Raw genomic sequence first — 21,512 nt, 5'->3', positions numbered from 1 at the left:
CCTTGCGCGACTTCTCACGTCTTGCGTGCGTCGGGCGATTTTTCTAGACTTTTTACGTAAGCTTTTACGCAAGCCGCGCAGCCTGCAAGGCTGTGATTGGTCTGCTCGTCTGGTTACTACTTCCTGTCTGGAGTATCACATTTCCTGTTTTCATACCGCCACCTACCACACGATCTGGCACATAATTATGCGAACCCTTCCACAGGGGCAAAGTGCTATTTTGATGCGCGACATCAAACAGCTGATGCGGGATTGTGAGCCATTTTAATGATCTTGTCACCCGATATTCGTTCTATTAGGCCTACTGGCCTTATTTGTTTTAGTGTTAGCCTATTTGAATTAATTACGTAATGTTTTGTGTTCACGTTCTATGTGAAACATAAGTGTTCATGTTCTGTGTGAAACATAAGTTCAGTAGCCTCTTTGAGTGAATGAAATTTGAAAGCGTGAGTGTGTAGTGAATGAAAAATGTGTATGGTGGGACTATTTTCTGTATTTGATAAATAAACCCCTTTTCTCTAATAATGCTGCCTACCATATAATTTATGTGGACATTATGCGCTATAGCTTAAAGCCTTTGGCTATAGGCCTACACTTAAATAATTCATTCATCTGTCAAGGCAGTAGCTGTTGTATAAACATTTTATATGGATATGAATTAATGAGTTTGACGTAAACCAAATTAGGTAACTTGTGTAACATGATAACTAATGAATCAAAAGTCATGCTTCCAAGTGACCAATGTATATATATTTATTGGTCAGTGCGCATACCCAATCGTAGCACATTGTACTGGTGGGGAAACACGCCAGCATCTGACAAAGAATAATCTGCCAGCTGCTCCCTGACAAGGGCCAGTTTTGGTGAGAGTCGGGAAGATATCGGATGACTCGCGAAAGGAGATCATCAAACTTTGGCACATAAACAAACCAACGACTCCCACAGACAAAGACGTCATTCTCGAGGTCGTCTTCAACGAAAAACTTTACTCCACATATTACTCCACCTACTGTTCTGGCGGTAAATTGCTTGGCAACACGCGCAACACGCGCAACCTAAAAGGGAGCATGAATTGCTTTGAGTAAATTTTGCGCAACAACGTAACACCAACGCTGAAGCATGCAGCCGCCTTTACGGTAAACCTGCACGTAGGCCTTTAAGAAATACATGATATATGATTTTTACTATTATGCACGCTCACTAATACCTTGCAATGAATTTCACATCAGAACATGGACGTACATGGATCAATGAGTCAAGAAGACTTGCACATGAAGGGTCAGACTGGGTGCATATTTCATCCTGGTTTTCTAAAACTACTACTATGTCATGGTTACATAATCTCGTTTTCGGCTTTTGAACCCATTTCTCGTTCATCTGATATAAACATCGTACTGCACTCACACTTACAGCTGATACTGAAACTTATTTGCACTTACTTGGAATGTAGAAAGTTGAAGCAACGTGGCAGCTGAGCAGACTCGGGGAGGGTTTGTGTTTGGAGCGCGCAGACACTTTCAGACTCTACCCCACACAAGTCAAGGCGGCCGTTGTTACTTGTGCGCAACGATTCCGCGCACACCCGGAACAACGGAGACCGGTGTTGTGTGCATGGACCTGTGTCCCCGGGTATGGCTCGGTACGATCCTTCTGTACTCCCAGCCCATTTGGGAAATAACTGTCCAGCACTGTAAATGATGTATATACAATGTGAAATTTATAGTTGGAAGTATTCCATGGTTTGTGCCGAGATGATTGGTCCAATGTTTGATGTAATGCAGAGCTAATGTCATGCTACGCGTCCCAAACATCAACACACAAACACCGAGATATGGGTTCTATACCACATGAAGCATCAGGTATAGAACCATTATCTCGGTGTTTGTGTGTTGATGTTTGAGATGGAGGATGGAATGAGGTCGGGGGGTCGGCGAGCAGGTCGAACGAGGAGAAGGCGAGGGCGGAAACAGCGGAATACCAGCAAATCAGGTGAGTGCTCTACCATTATAACCAATCAATTGGCAGCTATTTGGCCTACCGTTTCATACAAGGTTTCAGACATTAATTCACGTTTTGTTATTTCTCTCAGTGTCCCTATCCCACCAGCAGCAGTATGTCACTTTGTTGCGATTCCTTCACAAGCATGGATTTGACTGTGTGTTGCAGCCAGCCAACTTTACTGGTATGTCAATGTACCACTGTCACAATCATACTATCTATGAGCGGTTCCTAATGGTTATTTATCATACAGAATGAAAATGTATATGACAGGACAAGTGTGCTCCAGGGGACACGTTGTAAATTGTTTTGTTCATACATTCATGCATTTGTAAATGATGCACCTAAGATCAAATTCATCTATGTATTTGCCTTATCTTTCTAGACTTTGGGAGAGGTCTGCAGGCCCAAGAGATCATTAAGGTAAGTTGTTTCATAACAACCAATGAAGAATGTTGTTTGTTAACTCATTGACTAACATCCTAAGCCACAAGGATGCAATATGTGGCTCTATCCAGATGCAATGAGCAAAATCAGATTTCATTATCTACATACATATTTTACATTTCTACCTGCCACATCCAGACAGTATAGTAGATAATATCAGTCTCCTGATGTCTTTGTCAGCCCGACGACCTGATTATCTCTCTGCCAGAGGCCTGCCTGATCACCACCTCCACCGTGTTGGACAGCTACCTCGGGCCGTACATCAAGAGGTAGTCACTCACTCACTATGTAAGCTATGCACTTCTAAACTACTATGGATGCACATCTAAGCTTTGTATGCTTGGATCACATTTTTCGGGAATCATTTTAGATTTATATATTTTTGTTTAAGCCATATAACGTATCAAAAATAATATTCAATGCTGTGGTTTTTGCTCTCCAAGTTTCATTAAGATACAATTGCATTTTATTTTTCAGCTGGAAACCCCGCCTCTCTCCCTTATTGGTTCTCTGTGTCTTCCTAGTCTGTGAGCAACACAAAGGAGAAGAGTCTGATTGGTTCGCTTATATCAACGTCCTGCCCGTAACATACACTTGCCCCGCCTATTTTAGCAATAATGTCATCGCTCTCCTGCCAGCCAGCATACAAAGCCAGGCCCGAGATCAGAGAAAGGCAGTCAATGATCTTCATTCCTCCAATCAGGACTTCTTCAGGTGAAACTGATGCATCAAGGCAATCTACAAGTCTTCCTGTTTTATTTTTGTAGGTTAAATATCTATAACACATTCAAATGTGTGTGTTGTTTGTGTTTGGTTCTAGACTGGATATTATTTATAAACTCTGCATTCTTCTTATTGGCTGGTCTAGGTCCGTGCAGCCAATCCTGAGCCGGGATGCGGAGGAGGTGTTGACCTATGACGCTCTGAGGTGAGTTTATCCTATTATTTCAAAACTGCTCATTCATGGTGAGTTTTGGATATCTGCCCTGGATCTGAATGCTTTTCCTCTGCTACTCCTTCCTCCACTCTTTCTCTCTGTAGGTGGGCGTGGTGCAGTGTCAATACCCGCTCAGTCTTCCTGTCCCGCCCACCCAACCACTTCCTGTCTGGACAGGATGTGTATGCTCTGGCTCCCTTCCTAGACCTGCTTAACCACCGGCCGGATGTGCAGGTACTATCGGTCCACAACCAAATTATACATTTACAAGAAAGACATTTCCAACGTGACTATGCACAATACAAACTGAATGTAATGGGTTTGTATGTGGTCTCATTGGTTTGTTGGTCAGTAGAGTCAACCTACCTCTCTGATTAGAAAGGTTCTCAAAACGAAATGCACAAGTCAAGCTATCAAGGGATTTTCTTCTCTTGTTTTATTCTGGTACCGTTTTGCTCCCACCGTGGGAACATTTTAGAGGTCTAAATTTTATTTAGCTATCTACAACTCAAGCCACTAGAGGGTTAAACTTAAACTGTTAGTGTTGTTGTTGTTTGTTTCCAGTTGTCGGCCAGTTTCAATCATGTGAACGCGTGCTACGAGATCAGGACTGTCGCCGGAATACAGCGTTATCAGCAGGCTTTCATTAATTATGGTTCCCATGACAACCAACGCCTGTTGATAGAGTATGGCTTTGTTGCCCCCGGCAACCCAAATAGTGTGGTCTACGTGGATGCAGGTAAGCTCCAGGTGATAAGTTAGTGGTTGTATTTCCCCCACTTCCCCCGACCTCACAGGCATTTGGCGAGCGACTGGTTGATCAGTGAAGTCTACCTGTTGTTGTGCCTGCCATCAGGGACAACATGAGTTTGTCTTGATACTAGTGCTGTCAAGCGATTTAAAATATTTAATCGCGATTAATCGCATTAATTTCATAGTTAACTCGCGATTTTTTCTATGCTAAATATCCCTTGATTTCTTTGTCCCATTAATTTTTCTCATTTTAATGCTCTTATCAACTTGGAGAAGTGCATCGGCTTGCCTTGTGCAAATGGTTTTTTATTGATAACAACATTGGCATATACTGATCAAAACAGGACGATACAAAAAAAAAGCCTGTAGTGAAATTAAACGATGAACATACAAACATACTGACTTGAACATAGCAGTCAGGCTACTGCTTCTTTGTTTTGAGAAAAAAGAAAAAGATTAACGCCGTTAAAATTGGTTTGCGTTAACGCCGTTAATAACGCATTTAACTGACAGCACTACTTGATACACAAGACAAACTCATTGACCAGTTGAATCACTATAAAGTAGGACTTTGGCTGTTTCAGCTGTGCTAACATAATTGCACAAGGGTTTACTAAACATCAATTAGCCTTTTAACACGATTAGATAAACAATATACCATCAGAACACAGGAGTGGTGGTTGTTGTAAATGGGCCTCCTGTACACCAATGTAGATATTCCATTAAAAATCAGCCGTTTCCAGTTAGATAGTCATTTACCACATTAACAATGTCTAGACTGTATTCCTGATTGATTTAATATTATCTTCATTGCAAAAACAGTGCTTTTCTTTGAAAAATAAGGACATTTCTACGTAACCCCAAACTTTTGAATGGTAGTGTACATATGTATATCCATGCATCCTAAGAGAACAATGAGAGCTGCATCGTAGGTTAAGTCCCCATTTTTGCATAGCACTAGCCCTCTAGTCAAGAATGGATGTTCATTTCACTCAGGCATGTTCAATTTTTGGGGATTTCGGGGAATGTATTGGAAAATCGATAGTGAGTGATGCTGGAGTGCAGTTAAAAAAAATCAGCTTTTTAAGGTCAGCATTTTGTCTCCTCTGTTTCCCGTCACTCAGATCTCCTTCAACAAGTCCTGCAGGGCGCGCTTGACAGGAGTGTAGACCAAAAAATGAAGTTTTTAAGAGAAAACAATTTCTCCCAGTACGTGGTTTGATCATCCACCCACACACTATAAACCCACAGCTCTAAAAACCATTGTACAGTTAGTCTCTGGATATGGAAGACCTACAATATGAAAACCCAGACTACATGCCTCCGTGTCCCTCTCTCAGTAATCTGACCGTGTCCAGTGACGGTCCCAGTTGGAGGCTGATGACTGTCCTCAAGCTGTTGGCCCTGCCGCAGGCTGCATAGTAACTAGTACCCTGTTCTTATCACACACATACTGACACAGATGGCACTGGTCTGCTCTCCTGTTGAGGGGAATCATCATCATCGTTGTTGTTTGTTTGTGTTGCGGTAGTCCTTCCTGGAAGGCTGTGTTGCTTGGCCAGTCAGTGTGCGACGACAGCGAACAGTGGGCAGGTAGGACTGCCTGGATACTCTGTCAAAGACTACTGCAGGACACAAACACATCCATGGAGAAGGCAAGTACACACACACACCAGAACCTCTTCATATGGTTTACTGGGCACTGTAATAAGCACTAGGTATGCACCTGTGTTTTTATCTGAACGCTTTGGTGGGTGAAAGTAGGGGCCAATTTGAGAAATGCGATATCCTTAGAATTGTGTGTGTGTCTGTGTCTGTGTAGATATCCAGTCTCCTCCAGCATTGTGACAAGCCAACGAAAGAGCAGCTGGGTGTGATCAGGTCACTCCGGCAGGAAGAGCAGAACATTCTGGAGAGTTGCATGCACGTACTTCATGGCATACTAGGAGAGTCCTCCCTCACCCAACCACAACAGGGCTGATCACCCATTGGATTTCCGGGATGCCAATCACAACGGTCCTTCAGGACTGGGGATCAAGTCCACGTGGATATCCCCTTTATTAGTTACTACGGAAGAGCAAGGTTCAGATTTGATAACTAGGTTGGAAAAGACAGTGAGGTTTCCCCTCTGTGTGGTCAGTCATTTACATGCATCAGGACAGAAGCCACAAACCATAGATCTGTAGCAAATGCAGCTTAATTAATGCAGCCCGCTCAAATAGTCAAGTTTGGAGCAGTTGCGGGATATTAAAAGTCAGAGGCAAGATCTATTTTGTCAAAATGTGTCTGCATGTTTAACCTTCCTTTGGTGCAAATACATAAACAAAAGATACACATGCAGGATTGCTGGGATTTGGTTCAAATGCGTGGTAATGTACATCAACTTAGTCCATGGTGTGTTTTAAAGGGGATTTGGGCATTTTCAGAAAGACTTCAATTAAAGTCAGTTACATTTAAATGTGGTGCAGATTTTCCTCAGGCAAATGTTTGATAACGTATTTCCTATACAAGGACTGTAGATGCTTACTGTGCTAGAAATTGACACGTGGTTGCTAGAAGATAAACGGCGGTTCTCTTGCATATAATAAATGAAATTTATATAGCGCTTAATATGGTACTCTAAGACGCTTTATCATATATATCAATGTTTATAGCAACCAGTTTCCATGCGCCCAATATCTATCCCACATTGAGTAGTTTCGATGCAATACAAATATAATCCGTTTAATATTAAAAAAATATTATTTATTGCAAGTTTACACAAACTGATCTTAAAATATATCCAACCCAATTCACTAACATTTTAAATCACTCGCATGTCACAAAGAATAAATGCAGAAGTTAGATTCACAAACCTGTATACATGTCAGCTAATAAATAATCATTTTTTTATTCAGGAAAATATTGTGGTTATATTGGGATTGGATGTCAGGTTACAGAAGCAGCCTTAAAGCAGAATCACAGGGGTGGGCAGTCACTGATGGGGAGCCAGCAGGTCAGGGACTCTTGGTGGACAGGCACTGGTTGACAACCTCCAGTAGCTGGGAGTTTTCCAGAGCTGCCGCTACTCTTTCCTTGTCAGCAAGCTGCTTGTTTACTGAAAAGAACAATTAAACAGAAACAACTCTTATCAACCAGCATCAGCACACGAAAAGTGGAAACTATCCATACCTTGAGTTACAGTATCCAATGGATCTTGTAAACCACCACTAAGTGGAATCCATTAATAATCTGGACCTTATCTTCACCACAAGCATAGTTTGCAATTCAGTCCTCAAACTGCTAAGCTCCACACAGTCTGCAGAGTACCTTACAGTCTAAACACCATGTCGATTTAGGTTTGTTGTAAAACAATTGTTGATATACTGTTCTTTTAGTTTTTCTCCATTGTACACACACAAGAAATGGAACTATGCACAAAATTCTGAAAACTTGAAGCTCATGAATCAGCAACTAGACTCCAGACCGCTAAACTCTAAGCATAATTCCTTTGTTTTCACTCATAGACATTCTAAATCACATTTTTGCAGGTTGTGGAAGCTAGGTTGTGAGTTTGGCCCTTTAGAGCTCATTGGATAGACAAATATGCTTTGTGTCCTATTCTGATACGATTGTGTCAATGCAATATTTATTATGCATTCACAGTATTGTATAACAATATGGCAACAATCGTTACACTGTATGTACCATAAAATTGCAACCTAATAAACTTTAAAGGAAACTATACATTTGAATATGTAACATGGCCTCATGAAGCCAAAACATAAATAAACAGTATTTTGGGAGTGTTTTTTCAAATTAGCACACCGGTTTTTATCGTTTTGGTGGAAAGAATCCGTTTTGAGAAGAGAGGACATGGTTTTGAGTGCAGTGTTTCCTTTTGCAAGAGATTTGTTGAATTTTGACAAAATGGTTAACTCCTCAGATTAGTTTTTAGAGAGAAATTAAGTTTCAGGAAACGTGTTTAAACGATTGAGATAAACTAACGTGACCACGTTGCTAGTGACTTTATCCAAACCCTTCTTTTTGATTACAGCATTCTACTCTGGACTTTGATTGGTCTCAGCCTAACCCGGAAAAATATTTAATAATTAATATACTTGAAACAATGTGTCCTGATCTACCCATCACTTGGAAAAAAAGCAGTAAGGGAGTACTTTTTGCATAACCTTTTAATTATTATACCACGCACTCTTCCTATGTTAAATTTATCCAAATATATGTTATGTCTCACCTGCATCCTCTGAAGCATGAGTCCCTGGGGTAATGTGAACATCAATCTGAAGAGGGTCACATAAAAATAATGACACGAGTCACATTCAAACGTTCAACAAAAGAAAAAGATAACACTGACATTTGTGTTTACAATTCACATGACAAGGGATCAAATCCAGGCCCCGTTTACACGAGGACGCTTGCGGGTAAAAACAAAATATTTTATCGGAAGTGCCTTTCGTTTAGACGGTGACGGCGTTTTTTGGGGAATGAAAACGCATAAATCTGAAACCACCCTCCAGAGTGGAAAAGTTGAATACGCTCCGCCGTAGCGTTTCCGTCTACACTGCCAAGACGCAAAACACTGCTCAGATCCGTTTACGTCACATACATGTGCCAGTACAAGGAAATAAACAAACATGTCAGATTATATCCATGCGTCGGACCTTCAAGCTGCTCTGGCAGATCTAACAAGCGTACAGGAGTCTTTCCACGGAATGTACAGGATAAGTACAGATAGTATTACTGAACAGAGAAGGATCTTTTTGGTTTTTGCGGCACGGATAAGAGAAGAAGGAAGATTCTACGCATGAGCTCAGACATGGTGGTGTTGTGTGATGGTGTATCACAACACCCTAGCCACCTGACATGCATACCCAATCTAAATCTACACACTTTTGCGTCACTGTATGCACGCAGATTTCCTCCCGAAAACGCTCGTCTAAACACGGAATAAACAGTGAAGACGCGACGCCACTTTTGCGTCTTCTGTTCAGACCGTCATCGTGTAAACGTAGCCTTAACCATGGCTCGACCTCTACCCGTGTCACGCAACGATCTTGGCTAGTAACCAACCTGCAGCGGTGATGGAAGCAGAGAACAACACTCAGATACATAACTTGAATATGTCTGATACACACTTTGAACCTCTCTGGCAGCGAGCGAAGCAGCTTGACTTTGATGGAAAGGCCGATGAGAGTGGCCATGCTGCAGTGCGGGATGGTGGGAGTAAACTCGATGCCAACCGTACTGTCTTCATCATTTACCTGGAGGATGTGGGGGTCAACTGTAAGATAACACGCGGATAGATAATTTATTCAAGAATAGGGTTACAAAAATCGTCATTTTTTTGTTGTAATACATCGATAGATATAGGTGAATAAATCCCAACAGTGTATACAGTATTGCGTAAAAACCAAAGCCCACTCACCCAAGGCCGCCTTAATGCATGGGCTTACCTTGGCTGAAGCCTGAGGGCCTACGACGATCAGAGGGGTATTCCATCAACCAAGCTAAAGGCAAAGCCGGGTTTATTTCGCTTAGCCTCGCCACTTAAAGCTAGAGTTGCGTTCCATCAACATGACTTAAGGGAATCTCCACTAAGTAACCATGGCAATTTATCCGACCAAACTAACCTGGTCGGTACCATGCTTAGGCTTACTTGAGCAGTGCTTCAGAAAGTCCCATCTGTCGGAAACAAGTGTACCATCAGAAGGTTCCGCCAAGCCTAGTCCTCACGATTTTGTCATAAATGTACCTATATGAAGTACAAACAGCCTATATTTTCACTAAGGGTCTAAGATTAAATGATGCAAATAAAATTATTAAATGAATTGCTATCTATTGTTAACGTGGATATTTTCTCAACACATTTTTATTAGTGTTGTCAGTTAAACGCGTTATTACCGGCGTTAACGCAAACCAATTTTAACGGTGTTAATTTTTTTCATTGCGCGATTAACGCATTATTTTTTTTTCTTTGCCTCAAAACAAAGCAGCAGTAGCCCGATTGCTATGTTCAAGGCAGTATGTTATCATCGTTTAATTGCACTATAGGCATTTTTTTTGTATCATCCTGTTTTGATCAGTATATGCCAATGTTGTTATCAATAAGAAAACATTTGCACAAGGCAAGCCGATGCACTTCTCCATGTTGATAAGAGCATTAAAATGAGAAATTTATGGGACAAAGAAATCAAGGGATATTTAGCATAGAAAAAAAATTGTGATTAATCTTGAGTTAACTATGGCATTGATGCGATTAATCACCATTAAATATTTGTATCACTTGACAGCACTAATTTTTATACAAATGTATGTATTCTATCAAAATTGGGAACCAGCAGTTGGGTGAGTGGTCTAGTATCTGCCCTGTACTACAGGCAACCCGAGTTGGCGTCCTGGGCACTTTATTGAATTCTTGCCGTTGGCTTATTTTTGTAATTTCCTTTATATCAGTGAAATTAACTAACAATTGACTTTTTATATAATAAATATGTCTTACTATATCCCTAGAACCCAAATATAACTTGCAAAAACCCATGGTAAAGTTAATGTTACTGATGATAAGCCTTTATAACAATGACAAAGACACTGCTGCATGGGAAATTGCAGCCACATAAATTCCATTCAGGTGAGTTTCTCGGCAGGCAGCCAAGACCACTTCTGTTGAGAAAAATACTATGGTCAGTCAATTTAGAATATGCAAAGATTTTTTCTCCAGTAATCCTTCCTAATTAACTAATTAGGTGGGGATTGAACAGACACATTACCTCAAGACTATCTCCCTGATTACTAATCTACGGTCAATATTACATTGAAATATGTTACGCTTAATACTACTTCATTCAAAAGATCGCAGATTTTATAGCCAGGCGGCCTCCCTGTTTTTAATGATGGTTACGGTGTTCCCTTTTTGAGTTATTATATGCTTGTACTCCTCATAGACCTCCACAAGCAGCTTCTGTTCGCCGCTGGAAAAGATCCCGCTTGGTCCTTTTCGGACATTTGATCCATGATTCGACATTCACGGTTCTGGGCTGGTTACATATCTCGTGAGGGTGCGTAATCCACGATAACGTGAGCCTGGCTTGAACTAACCGGAGCACGGCGCGGCCGAACTGGGTTGATGGAACGGCTTTAGCCTCAAGTGGAAGTTGGCACTAGCTCTAACCGGGCTTAATCAACTAAGCGCCGCTTTCGTTAACGAATTTGATGGAATACCCCTCAGGGGCCTATCATGAGCTGCAGTATTTTATTTTATTTTTTAATACTGGTTCATGATAGGCACCCCGATCGGCGTAGGGCCAAAACAATCCGAACAATCCGAAGACTGCAAAAATAATTATTGAATAAGATCCCGAAGCTGACTGGATTTTTTAAACCTGTTAATGAAGAAGGCAAGTAAAGCTCATCAACGAGTGGCAACGGTGCGGAGATAGCCAGCGGCGATGCCGGTGACGGAGCCCCGCTAACCACTGGTGATTATGGAGCGAACAGTGCGGCGACAAGGCCAATTCATACCTCCGGTATTTGTCCGTCCGTACCAAACGTTATCTCCGGAACTACCCTTCATACCTCTGTCCGGTTTCAGTGTTCTAGAGGGAAGTGACTGTCGTGTCACAAATTACCGGCATCGACAATCGCAAACATTGCATCTGTAGAGGAGATGATTTTGCTTTGTGTCACCCGAAATTGGCAAAAAAAAGGCGCAAACAGTGTAGGCTTACGGGGAGGTGGCATGTGACACCCCTCACCAAACCGCAAATTCTCTCCTCAAAATGTTGGGCCATTTTTAAATTACCAGTTATAACTCATCGCCAAAGCAAATAATATAAACAAATATAAATGTTAAATACAATGTATATATATATATCTCAGATATTATACAACTCTCTATTTTTGCGAATGGTTGGACTTATACTGCCACCTCGATTTCCGTTGGTATTGCTCCGTTTCTCCCGGAGCACTCCGGATTCGTAAGCTCACAGGCCACGGACCCAATGACGTACGAAACGACCTCCGGCACCGGACGAAAGGGTTCCCATCTGTATTTAACATAGAGTGTGAATGGACCTATAGCCAGTGGCGATGCCGGTGACGGAGCCTCGCTAACCAACGATGAGCGAGATGGTGCTCTGAGCCAAGCTGTTCTTCTGGCTGTTCTTCTGCTAGCCATGGAGAAGAGGCAGAAAAGGACGAGCACACAGCAGGAGGAGGACCATCACCTCACTCATGTGGAGGAGACGACCCCTATAGCACTGACCCGGGTTGCTGCGGTAACACGATGGATTTACAGGTGCGCGTCTACTGGGCGAAAATGGGACCAGAATTGTGCCAAAACAAAGAATCTGACCTCTCTGCCTCAGAACATTAGTACATACATCAGAGAATATTATTCTCGAGGGCATACTTCCAGCGGAAGCTCTGCAATGTGGAGTATCTGCCCAGAGAGTGGCTGTGCTATTCACCATCCAAAAGGTACTTTGTTTAGTTTACAAGCAATCTTTTTGGCCAAAGCATAGAAATATCACCATTTGGCAGTGTGGGATTTTCTAATTGGAAACACGTGCGAAATCGCGCGTGTGTGTGCGCGCGTGTTGGATTCCCAAGGCTGCCGAGGCCAAAGAGGAAGCTCTTACTTTTTAATATGCTGTTATTAGGTGTGTTTGTGTTTCTGCAGACCGGATCACGTTTTATTTTGGTAATATGGAGTTAAATCAAACTTTCCTGCGCCATGGTTTTACCTTGGCGTTCCTTTAATTATTTGGTAATCTATAAACTACTAATATAAATATTGCGATGTTATGTGGCTCAGAGAGGGTCACTAATACGTTTTGCATTCTAGACACATGGCATTTACACATTTTCATTGTAAGACCCACTATCAGGGGGCCTACGAAACCTCTCAGCCCCAGGGCCTAATGGCAGGTTAAGGCAGGCCTGCACTTACCTGGACTCTGACTTGCTCCACCACATTGAGTTCTTCCAGAGACAGAGGATGTTCTGGGTCGTTGATAGATCGAATCAAATGTAAACCTTGTTAAGGCTCAACGTCTTTGAAGGAACTGAATCCCCACTCACACTGGTTACATCACCTCACTTGTCAGCACACTGGTTGCACCACCACACTGTTTACACCACCTCACTGGTCAGCATACTAGTTAACACCACCTCAGCAACATGCTTTGATAACAGAATATGCAGACGCCACGAGTATCTCCTCTGATGCACCATAATACTTCATAAAAAAAATGGATGTCTAACACCTCTCTGTCGTCGATGATAATGGTCAGAAATAAAAGATATCGAGCACCTCACTGTGGTCGATGATAAGGATTCATAAAGGATATCGAACACCTCCCTGTGGTCGATGGGGTCGTGGACCCCCTCGTCCTCGTCGGCCGCTGTCCACAGCCTCGCTCCGGACCGCTGGAACACCACGGGGTTCTCGTTCTCCAGCATGACGGACATCTTGAAGACCAGTGGCGCACAACGATCAGACTATATACTGGCTCAACAAAACTGTTGCAACCGCTCGCAACACTAGTACGGTCACTCATTGGTTTGTGCTTCCTGTTGAACGGAAGACCGTGAGGACCAAAACAGTGAAGAACGCACTTTGAGAGCAGCTGGGTGACGTCAAGGAAGCCAGATTGGTTTCGATTTTCCGCCAAATCTGGCAAAAGTGCAAGAAGGGTTTATGGTGTGTTCCAAAGGTTTTTATTGTGGCCTATAATTGGGTAATGTATATAGAAAGAATCGGCCAACTCAAATCACGGAATAGAAGGATGCACTTTATTCCAGCGCTCCCAACATAGAACGAAATTGGCCGGCGTAGTGAAGTTTGTTTTATATTGGACGTTGGATATTCGACACATTCGAAAAATATTTTTAGCACTGGCTACGAGGTACGAATTTGTGTCAAACCAACTTTGATGTGTTAATACAAGGCCTGCCTACGTAACGCAAAGCTTCTTTTGTCAAAAAAACATACTGTGATTTTATAAAAATTGTAATGTTGATAAATGCTTTCAAATCTATTATGCGGCTTGACCTTTTGACCTACCCATGCCAAAACACATCTGGTGAACTCAGCTAACTGTCCTACACAGAGATGTGGACTCGAATCACATGCCTTGAAGATTTTGATGACTTCAGACTCGACTTAGACTTGACTGCTATTGACTTGAGTCTTGACTCTGACTTTGCCTCTTTGACTTGTAATGACTCGACATGTCTTGAGTCAAAAACATTGATTGTTTAAGATATCTAACATATTTCCCGCCTGGAGGGCTAGACACCTAACGAGCATTCACTTCTGTGAAGATGAAAAAAACAAACAGCGAGCTAAGACAAACCTACACTTATATTTCAAAACGAAATTTCACCGTTTTTTTATAATCACAGTTTTAGTTTCATATTGGCTGCGCTTTGAGTGGGTCCCATTGAAGTCGTCTGGCCAGCCTCTGACACCGCCTCCCAACAGTTTACCTTCGTTCAAAAAATTTAACAAATCGACGCACTCGTATCTTCAATAATATTTAAACAGAATTTCTATATCATTAATGCTTTCTTCAAAATCACAGTTTAAGATTCATATCGGCTTCGTTTCAGTTGGTCTCATTGGCGTTTTGCCCGCCCTATTGGGCTACATTTTGATGACGTCCAGGCAGTGTTGCCAGATTTGGCATTTTTTCCCACCCTATTGGGCTACTTTTAATCACGTACCAGCTACGCTATTCTCTTAAAGAGAATACAATTACTACCATTACTACTACTACTACTATTTCAACAACAAATGCAGCAACTACTACTACTTCAGCTATTACTACTACTACTTCAGCTACTACTACTATTTCAGCTACTACTTCAGCTACTACTACTTCAGCTTCTACTACTGAAGACACAGGCGGGTGGTAAGGAAAATTTCCTTACGGAAAATTGTGGCATACTGTAACTGATATCCACTCAAGCAATCCTTTCAGACATGCATACATAGCTCATATGCCACACTAGTCAAGGCGCAGCTTTACCAACTTTAGGGTCACAGTGGTGCCTTCCGTAGCCTACTAATACAATTCAAATCCATTGTCCACTCTCACTTCTCCTCTGAGACAACGTAGGATTTCGGCGCATGCACATATCATAACACATTTGGAGACAGTAACAATGAACGTATTATAAGTGTATTGATAAGAAATTGTGACGAAGCTGTAAGGAATAGGAATGTAGCATATAGAAGATTAAAAAAATACCCAATAATGTTTAATGTGTGAGTATAAAAGATAAAGGGCAGTGGCAAGAAGAGTTATTAAAGAGGCAAAGAGATGTAGTTGGAGGAAGTTTTGTGGTACGCTAGGTCCTGAGACTCCAGTAAGGCAGCTATGGTCAGCCGTACGTAAAATGTCAGGGGTTTATAAAAGCAGGCTAATGCCTGTGTTACAGAAAGGAGTGAGTGTAGCAGTTTCCAATAAAGAAAAAGCAGACAAGTTTGTTGAAAGTTTTCAAGCAGTGTACAGTTCAGGGAGCCTGGAAGTTGAGAGATGTAGGAAGAGGGCAGAGTTGATGACAGTCTATCAGTGGAAATTGGAGGGGAGTTTAGATAATGCTAATCCCATTCATCTGTTTTTTACTATTAAGGAGTTGAAAGAAGCAATTATGTCTGGGGCAAATACTACCCCAGGGAGAGATAGGTTGTCATACGAGTTATTTAAACATCTGGATGATATGGAACTCGAGGACATTTTTTCCCTATCTTGAAGCCAGGCAAAGAGGCGTCTGACCCTAGTTCATACCGTCCTATAGCACTCACAGCAGTGCTATGTAAAATTATGGAGAAAATTGTTACTAATAGATTTGTGTATTTTTTAGAGACCAAAGGACTCTTTTTTGGTTTTCAGAATTGTTTCCGAAATGGGAGGTCCACGATGGAGTCAGTTACAATTTTAGATCAGGACATTAAAAGGGCATTTAGCAATAAGGAAAGTGTAGTCAGTGTATTTCTGGATATTGAGAAGGCGTATGATTCCGTGTGGAAGTCTAAATATATGATATTTGGCTTTAAGAGGAAGGTGCCTAATATTGCATTGTATATGTATGGGTCTCTCTCCACTGGAGAAGGTAAAAGCTTTCACATTTTTGGCCGTTTGGTTTGAAGAGCGGATGACTTGGGCTGTGCATGTCAGCCAAATTTGTTGAAGTGTGAAAAAGTTTTGAATGTTATCAGAAGTCTAGCTGGCTGTCAGTGGGGGGCTGACAGGGAGACAATGCTTCTAATTTTCCAGGCCATGATTAGATCTTCTCTTGACTATGGGTGCTTTGTGTATGGGTCTGCGTCTAAATCTGTTCTGGCAAGGCTAGATGTGCTGCAGGCCAGGGCTTTGAGGCTTTGCTGTGGGGCCTTCAGAACTTCCCCAGTCCCTGCCCTGCTTATTGAAATGGGAGAAATGCCCTTATGGTTTAGGCGCATTAAGTTAGGGTTGCAGTACTGGGTAAAACTAAGTGGGTGTCATCAAACTTTTCCAGCAAGGTGCCTGTTAGAAGGGTCTATATTACAAGAGTTGGAACAGGTTAGTTTAGCGGAACATACAAGCTGGCTACCTATGCCATATTGGGTTCTGCCGAGCTGAACATTGAAATGGTCTTTCTAAAGGAAAAAGATAAGAAACTGGTAACTCCAAAAATAGCAGAACATCTAAACTCAATTAGAGACAGTACTTTGATTATTTTTACAGATGGATCTAGAGACCCAGTTAGTAGGAGAGCTGGGTTTGGGATGTATGTGGAGCAGCTTGGGGTGAAGATTGGCCGGCGCATCTCTAATGGGAGCTCTGTTTTCACATCTGAGTTAATGGCAATCTTATGGGCTTTAAGGTGGATTAAAGGAACCCGACCTAGAGAGGTTATCATCTGTTCTGACTCTGCAGCTGCTCTGGAAGCCTTAAAAGGGGGGAAATCTAAGGCTCGACCTGATATTATTATTGACATTCTAACTGTGTTTTTTAGAATTGGGTTTAGATCTAACATATCCTTTTGCTGGGTTCCTGGACACGCTGGGGTTGGGGGGAATGAGCAGGTAGATCAGATTGCAAAAAAAAGTTTGAGTAGAGAGGTAGATGTTCATATATCCTGGGGGAGAGTGGAACTGAGAGAAATAATTAAAGAAGGCTTAAGGAAGGAATGGCCGAGAGGGTGGGAAAAAGAAAGCAGGGGTAGACACTTTCTCTTTACAATCTCAAGTACCTGCACTTTTCAGTCCCGTAGGAACTCAGTTAAACTGTGTAGATTGAGGCTGGGTCACTGTGGGCTAAATCCCTTTTTATTTAATGTAGGAAAACATGTTTCTGGTTTATGTGAATGTGGGAGTTCTGAGCCAGTAAAACATGTTTTTCTGGAGTGTAGAAAATATAGGACAGAAAGACATGCACTATTTGGTAGACTGTTGGTCTTGGGACTCGGAGTTCAGGCTTTTTCGTTTTTTTCCTTGTTTGGGCACTGTGATAACCATAAACTGATCTCTAGGGCAGTTTTGCAGTTCCTGCATAGTACAGGACTATATGTAAAAATGTAGTTAATCATCGGACCTGTGGAGGGCATTAATACGCTGGACAGCGTATTATTTTATCACTTGCAAAACAACATAGGCCTCAGTATAGTATGCTTCCAAAACAAATGTTTATTATTGTGACATTAAGGCTTTGTGCTATGTGTGCTAAATAAATGTGTGCATGAGAAACCGGTGCCATGAGGTGTTGGCTTGTTCGTTCGCGAACCGGTTCGAATGAACGAGTCTTTAGAACGAACGAACCGAACCGGTCCGTCTCTCTCGTTCGTTCGGTCGTCTCGTTCACCATTCGATTCAACGGAAACTCGACTGAACGAACGAACGAGTTTCCGGTAGCACTAACTCCACTGAGTCTGACTGACTCAGCTGAGAACCGTGCAATGGCGTGCATTCCATGATGCGATTCACCGTTACCGGAAACAAGGCTGAATCGCGAACGATTCCTCCACGTTCAGTCGAGTGTCCGGTGAATCGATTCACCGGAAACTCGACTGAACTGGGAGGAGGCGTTCACGAATCGTATGTTCGTTCAGCCTGGTTTCCGGTAGCGGTAAATCGCATCATGGAATGGACCCCATTGCACGGTTCTCAGCTGAGTCAGTCAGACTCAGTGGAGTTAGTGCTACCGGAAACTCGACTAAACGAACGAACGAACGATTCGCGAACGACTCCTCGTGGCGAACTGAATCACGCAAACTGGGTCACGGAAACGAATCATTAGATCCACCACTAGTGCCATGCCGTAATTCCGATGCCTCATTGTTCCGACGTCTCAATGGTCCGAAATATTACCCATTAGATCGACATGCCACTATGCTGACGGTTCAATGTTCCGAAAACGTAACCCATTGGTCAGAAGGTCCGTTTGTCCGACTTTTCAAAAAGGAGGCGCATTAGGCCGACGGTTCAATATCCCGAATAGGCCAAGGCGCAATTCCTGATTATGAAACAATGTATGATTATGAAACCAAAAATAAAAGACGATGTAGGCTAAGTTCCAGCAGTGCACTTCTAATGCTTTTCCTGTAAAGAAGTCAAACGGTGAGTGAAAAACAAATAAAAATTGTATCTTTAGTAGCTGTGAGTGGGCCTATATGTGTTGTTTACTGTGTTTACAGAGGGCTTTTAGCCTAAATAATTTCGCTGGTATTGATTTAGTCAAACTTATACCTAATACCGTGTACTTAGTCTCGTGTGTGTGTGTGTGTGTGTGTGTGTGTGTGTGTGTGTGTGTGTGTGTGTGTGTGTGTGTGTGTGTGTGTGTGTGTGTGTGTGTGTGTGTGTGTGTTCGTGCCCGTGTTGAGAATTAGACCTACGCTCTCTGTCCATGGGGCTGAAACACTGTGTCGAAATGAAGTGAAGCGTTGTCACTTTGCTCTCCAATATTCATCGTGAACGTGATATGTAGGCCTATGTTGTATTTTGGAGAGAGAGTGAGAGAGCGAGAGAGAGAGCGAGAGCGCGAGCGAGGTATAAAACTCTTTATATGTAGTAGGCCTATTCGGCATATTGGCCGTTTCTCAATTCGCGTACTTGTGCGTGCTCGTGTGCTCGTGGACTCGTGAAACGTCATCAGTCGTTGCCCGAGCACTGTTCCCATTCGAAGCACGCATCAATTTTTTACACCCAAAAGGGTGTGTTCGAAACCACCTACTTGCTTACTACTGTATCACTCACAGAATGAACGTATATAATTGTATTTTATATGATATACTTTTGTGTTCAAAGCACTGGTAGATTGTAGGCATATATGAATGAATGAATCAGATCAGTTAAATAATATATCCAAATAAATACATGTTTATCATCTTTCTTTGTCTTTTCCCCCCTGCATAATAGTAATCAACCGTACTGTAAATGTGATGCATGAATTAAGTTCTCAGATAATTTCACTTAGTTTCACTTAGTTTTATAAAAATTGAATGGATTTTCCTTTTAATAAAGACGATTCGATCAACCGCAACAAAGCTTTTGTGACTTCCCCAAAGAGGCTCCATGCGAAGGAGACATGACCGCATTCATAACAGACAAAAGTCAAATAAATATCGATCAGCTTGATTGCTGCCATGTTTTATTCATAAGTACGGTGGCGCTGAGCATTCACCAAATAAAAAAAAGTTTCACAGCTAATGTAGCCGTTAGCACACTCAGGATCTGGTAATTACGAGATAATATCTCGTAATTACGAGATAAGGATCTCGTAATTACGAGAAAAGATCTCGTAATTACGAGATACGGATCTCGTAATTATGAGATAAGGATCTCGTAATTACGAGATAAGATATCATATTTACGACATAAGGAACTCGTTTACGAGAAAAGGATCACGCCTCTCATTCATAAATAACGTTGCTGGCTAGCTGCAGGCCGGCAAAGATGACGCTATCCGACGCTATCGTATTTAATCTCCTGCTCGGGTTGAGGCAATGGGAAATATTGATGTTCCTTAAAAGTGAGGAGGGCATTAATATAAGTATGTCAACATTGCGCAGACATCTGAAGTCATTGGCCGGCAAAGATGACGCTATCCGACGCTATCGTACTTTATTTCCTGCTCGGGTTGAGGCATTGGGAAATATGGATGTTCCTTAAAAGTGAGGAGGGCATTAATATAAGTATGTCAACATTGCGCTGACGACTGAAGTCATTGGGACTGTTCAGGAGAAAAGCCCAGTCGGACCTGATAAATTGCCGGCGAACCGCTCTAGCCGAGCCTTCTCTCGGAGGGACGCTAAAGTGTGTTGCATAGCGACCGTCGTGCATTTTGAAGGCAGCCAGGAGGGATTACTTTTTTGTATTCTTTAATAAAACAGCTACTTTGACTTTCTTGTTGTTTTTTAATGTAGTGTGTCTATGACTTTCGTTTTGCCATAATAGTAACCGTTGTATAAAAGCAATAGATCACTTCAGTCAGTGGTGTGTGCTCATTAATAATTATACCACTGTGAAGGTTTTTTTTTGATAATTTAACAACTGACAGGGTTTGCCTTAACTATGTATTTTACATAGTATTTTAAATTTGAATACATTAATTATGTGACATACTGTCACAGCCAATATTAAAACAAAATCTAATGTGGGCAGTGGGACAAAAATTATATTTCCCCACAAAAACAATATTTTATTGATTTGTATAAAAACAATTTAGCTCATTAATCGGAAAAGAGCTTGAGGTAAGACGTTTTCTGAACAATAGGCCTAATGCATAGTATAAAGTTAAACACATAATGCACTGCTGTATTCAACTTTTAAGAGCAGCAATGTGAGGGGCCAGCCACATGCCCTTTAAACCACCATGACAACAACATTTCCACTTCTGGGTTCCACTGAACAATTAACGCGTCAATATTCGAGGGGCTTTGGCACATCAAATGATGGAACAAGCATCCCGTACTGGTTCAACTGCTCCTGCAGGAAGAGAGCCACTTGTAGCAGGTCCGACTGGGCTTTTCTCCTGAACAGTCCCAATGACTTCAGATGTCTGCGCAATGTTGACATACTTATATTAATGCCCTCCTCACTTTTAAGGAACATCCATATTTCCCAATGCCTCAACCCGAGCAGGAAATAAAGTACGATAGCGTCGGATAGCGTCATCTTTGCCGGCCAATGACTTCAGATGTCTGCGCAATGTTGACATACTTATATTAATGCCCTCCTCACTTTTAAGGAACATCAATATTTCCCATTGCCTCAACCCGAGCAGGAGATTAAATACGATAGCGTCGGATAGCGTCATCTTTGCCGGCCTGCTGCTCGCCAGCAACGTTATTTATGAATGAGAGGCGTGATCCTTTTCTCGTAAACGAGTTCCTT

At 42.0% G+C, this 21,512-nt stretch overlaps 3 protein-coding genes and 1 long non-coding RNA gene across 10 annotated transcripts in view; 1 reads left to right on the top strand and 3 right to left on the bottom strand.

The window, feature by feature from the left end:
* cbr1 (carbonyl reductase 1) overlaps positions 1–1,580 on the bottom strand; it is a 54,738-nt gene extending 53,158 nt beyond the window's left edge. The window contains exon 1 of one of the 3 annotated variants that reach the window (XM_060073434.1): positions 1,440–1,580. The gene's annotated coding sequence lies outside the window, so the exon portion shown is untranslated. The remainder of the gene's footprint in view (positions 1–1,439) is intronic. The other 2 variants (XM_060073435.1, XM_060073437.1) reach the window with 2 other exon arrangements.
* On the top strand, positions 1,516–7,031 carry setd4 (SET domain containing 4). 4 transcript variants are annotated; one of them, XM_060073429.1, is made up of 13 exons: positions 1,516–1,629; positions 1,902–1,989; positions 2,090–2,182; positions 2,384–2,421; positions 2,626–2,714; positions 2,923–3,159; positions 3,314–3,373; positions 3,487–3,616; positions 3,947–4,121; positions 5,260–5,344; positions 5,476–5,556; positions 5,667–5,790; positions 5,958–7,031. In XM_060073429.1, exons 1-13 carry the CDS (start codon positions 1,612–1,614, stop codon positions 6,114–6,116), a joined length of 1,377 nt encoding a protein of 458 aa, XP_059929412.1. In that variant the 5' UTR covers positions 1,516–1,611; the 3' UTR covers positions 6,117–7,031. The 4 variants fall into 4 exon arrangements, with proteins under 4 accessions (XP_059929412.1, XP_059929415.1, XP_059929414.1 ...); XM_060073430.1 differs by having other exon boundaries at positions 1,529–1,639; XM_060073432.1 differs by lacking the exons at positions 5,260–5,344; positions 5,476–5,556.
* On the bottom strand, positions 6,870–13,724 carry ciao2b (cytosolic iron-sulfur assembly component 2B). Of its 2 annotated transcripts, none has more exons than XM_060073438.1 (5): positions 13,483–13,718; positions 13,083–13,162; positions 9,271–9,396; positions 8,370–8,415; positions 6,870–7,232 (listed from the first exon to the last, which is right to left on the bottom strand). In XM_060073438.1, exons 1-5 carry the CDS (start codon positions 13,601–13,603, stop codon positions 7,132–7,134), a joined length of 474 nt encoding a protein of 157 aa, XP_059929421.1. In that variant the 5' UTR covers positions 13,604–13,718; the 3' UTR covers positions 6,870–7,131. The 2 variants fall into 2 exon arrangements, with proteins under 2 accessions (XP_059929421.1, XP_059929422.1); XM_060073439.1 differs by having other exon boundaries at positions 7,172–7,232; positions 9,206–9,396; positions 13,483–13,724.
* LOC132473359 (uncharacterized) lies at positions 10,096–13,076 on the bottom strand. The gene is made up of 2 exons (XR_009529348.1): positions 12,060–13,076; positions 10,096–10,795 (listed from the first exon to the last, which is right to left on the bottom strand). It is a non-coding gene; the product is annotated as an uncharacterized LOC132473359 (long non-coding RNA).
* Positions 13,725–21,512: the final 7,788 nt, after the last annotated feature.

Source organism: Gadus macrocephalus, chromosome 15 (assembly GCF_031168955.1).
Source record: "Gadus macrocephalus chromosome 15, ASM3116895v1".
NCBI lineage: Eukaryota > Metazoa > Chordata > Actinopteri > Gadiformes > Gadidae > Gadus > Gadus macrocephalus.
This window is presented reverse-complemented; position numbering and strand designations above follow the sequence as displayed.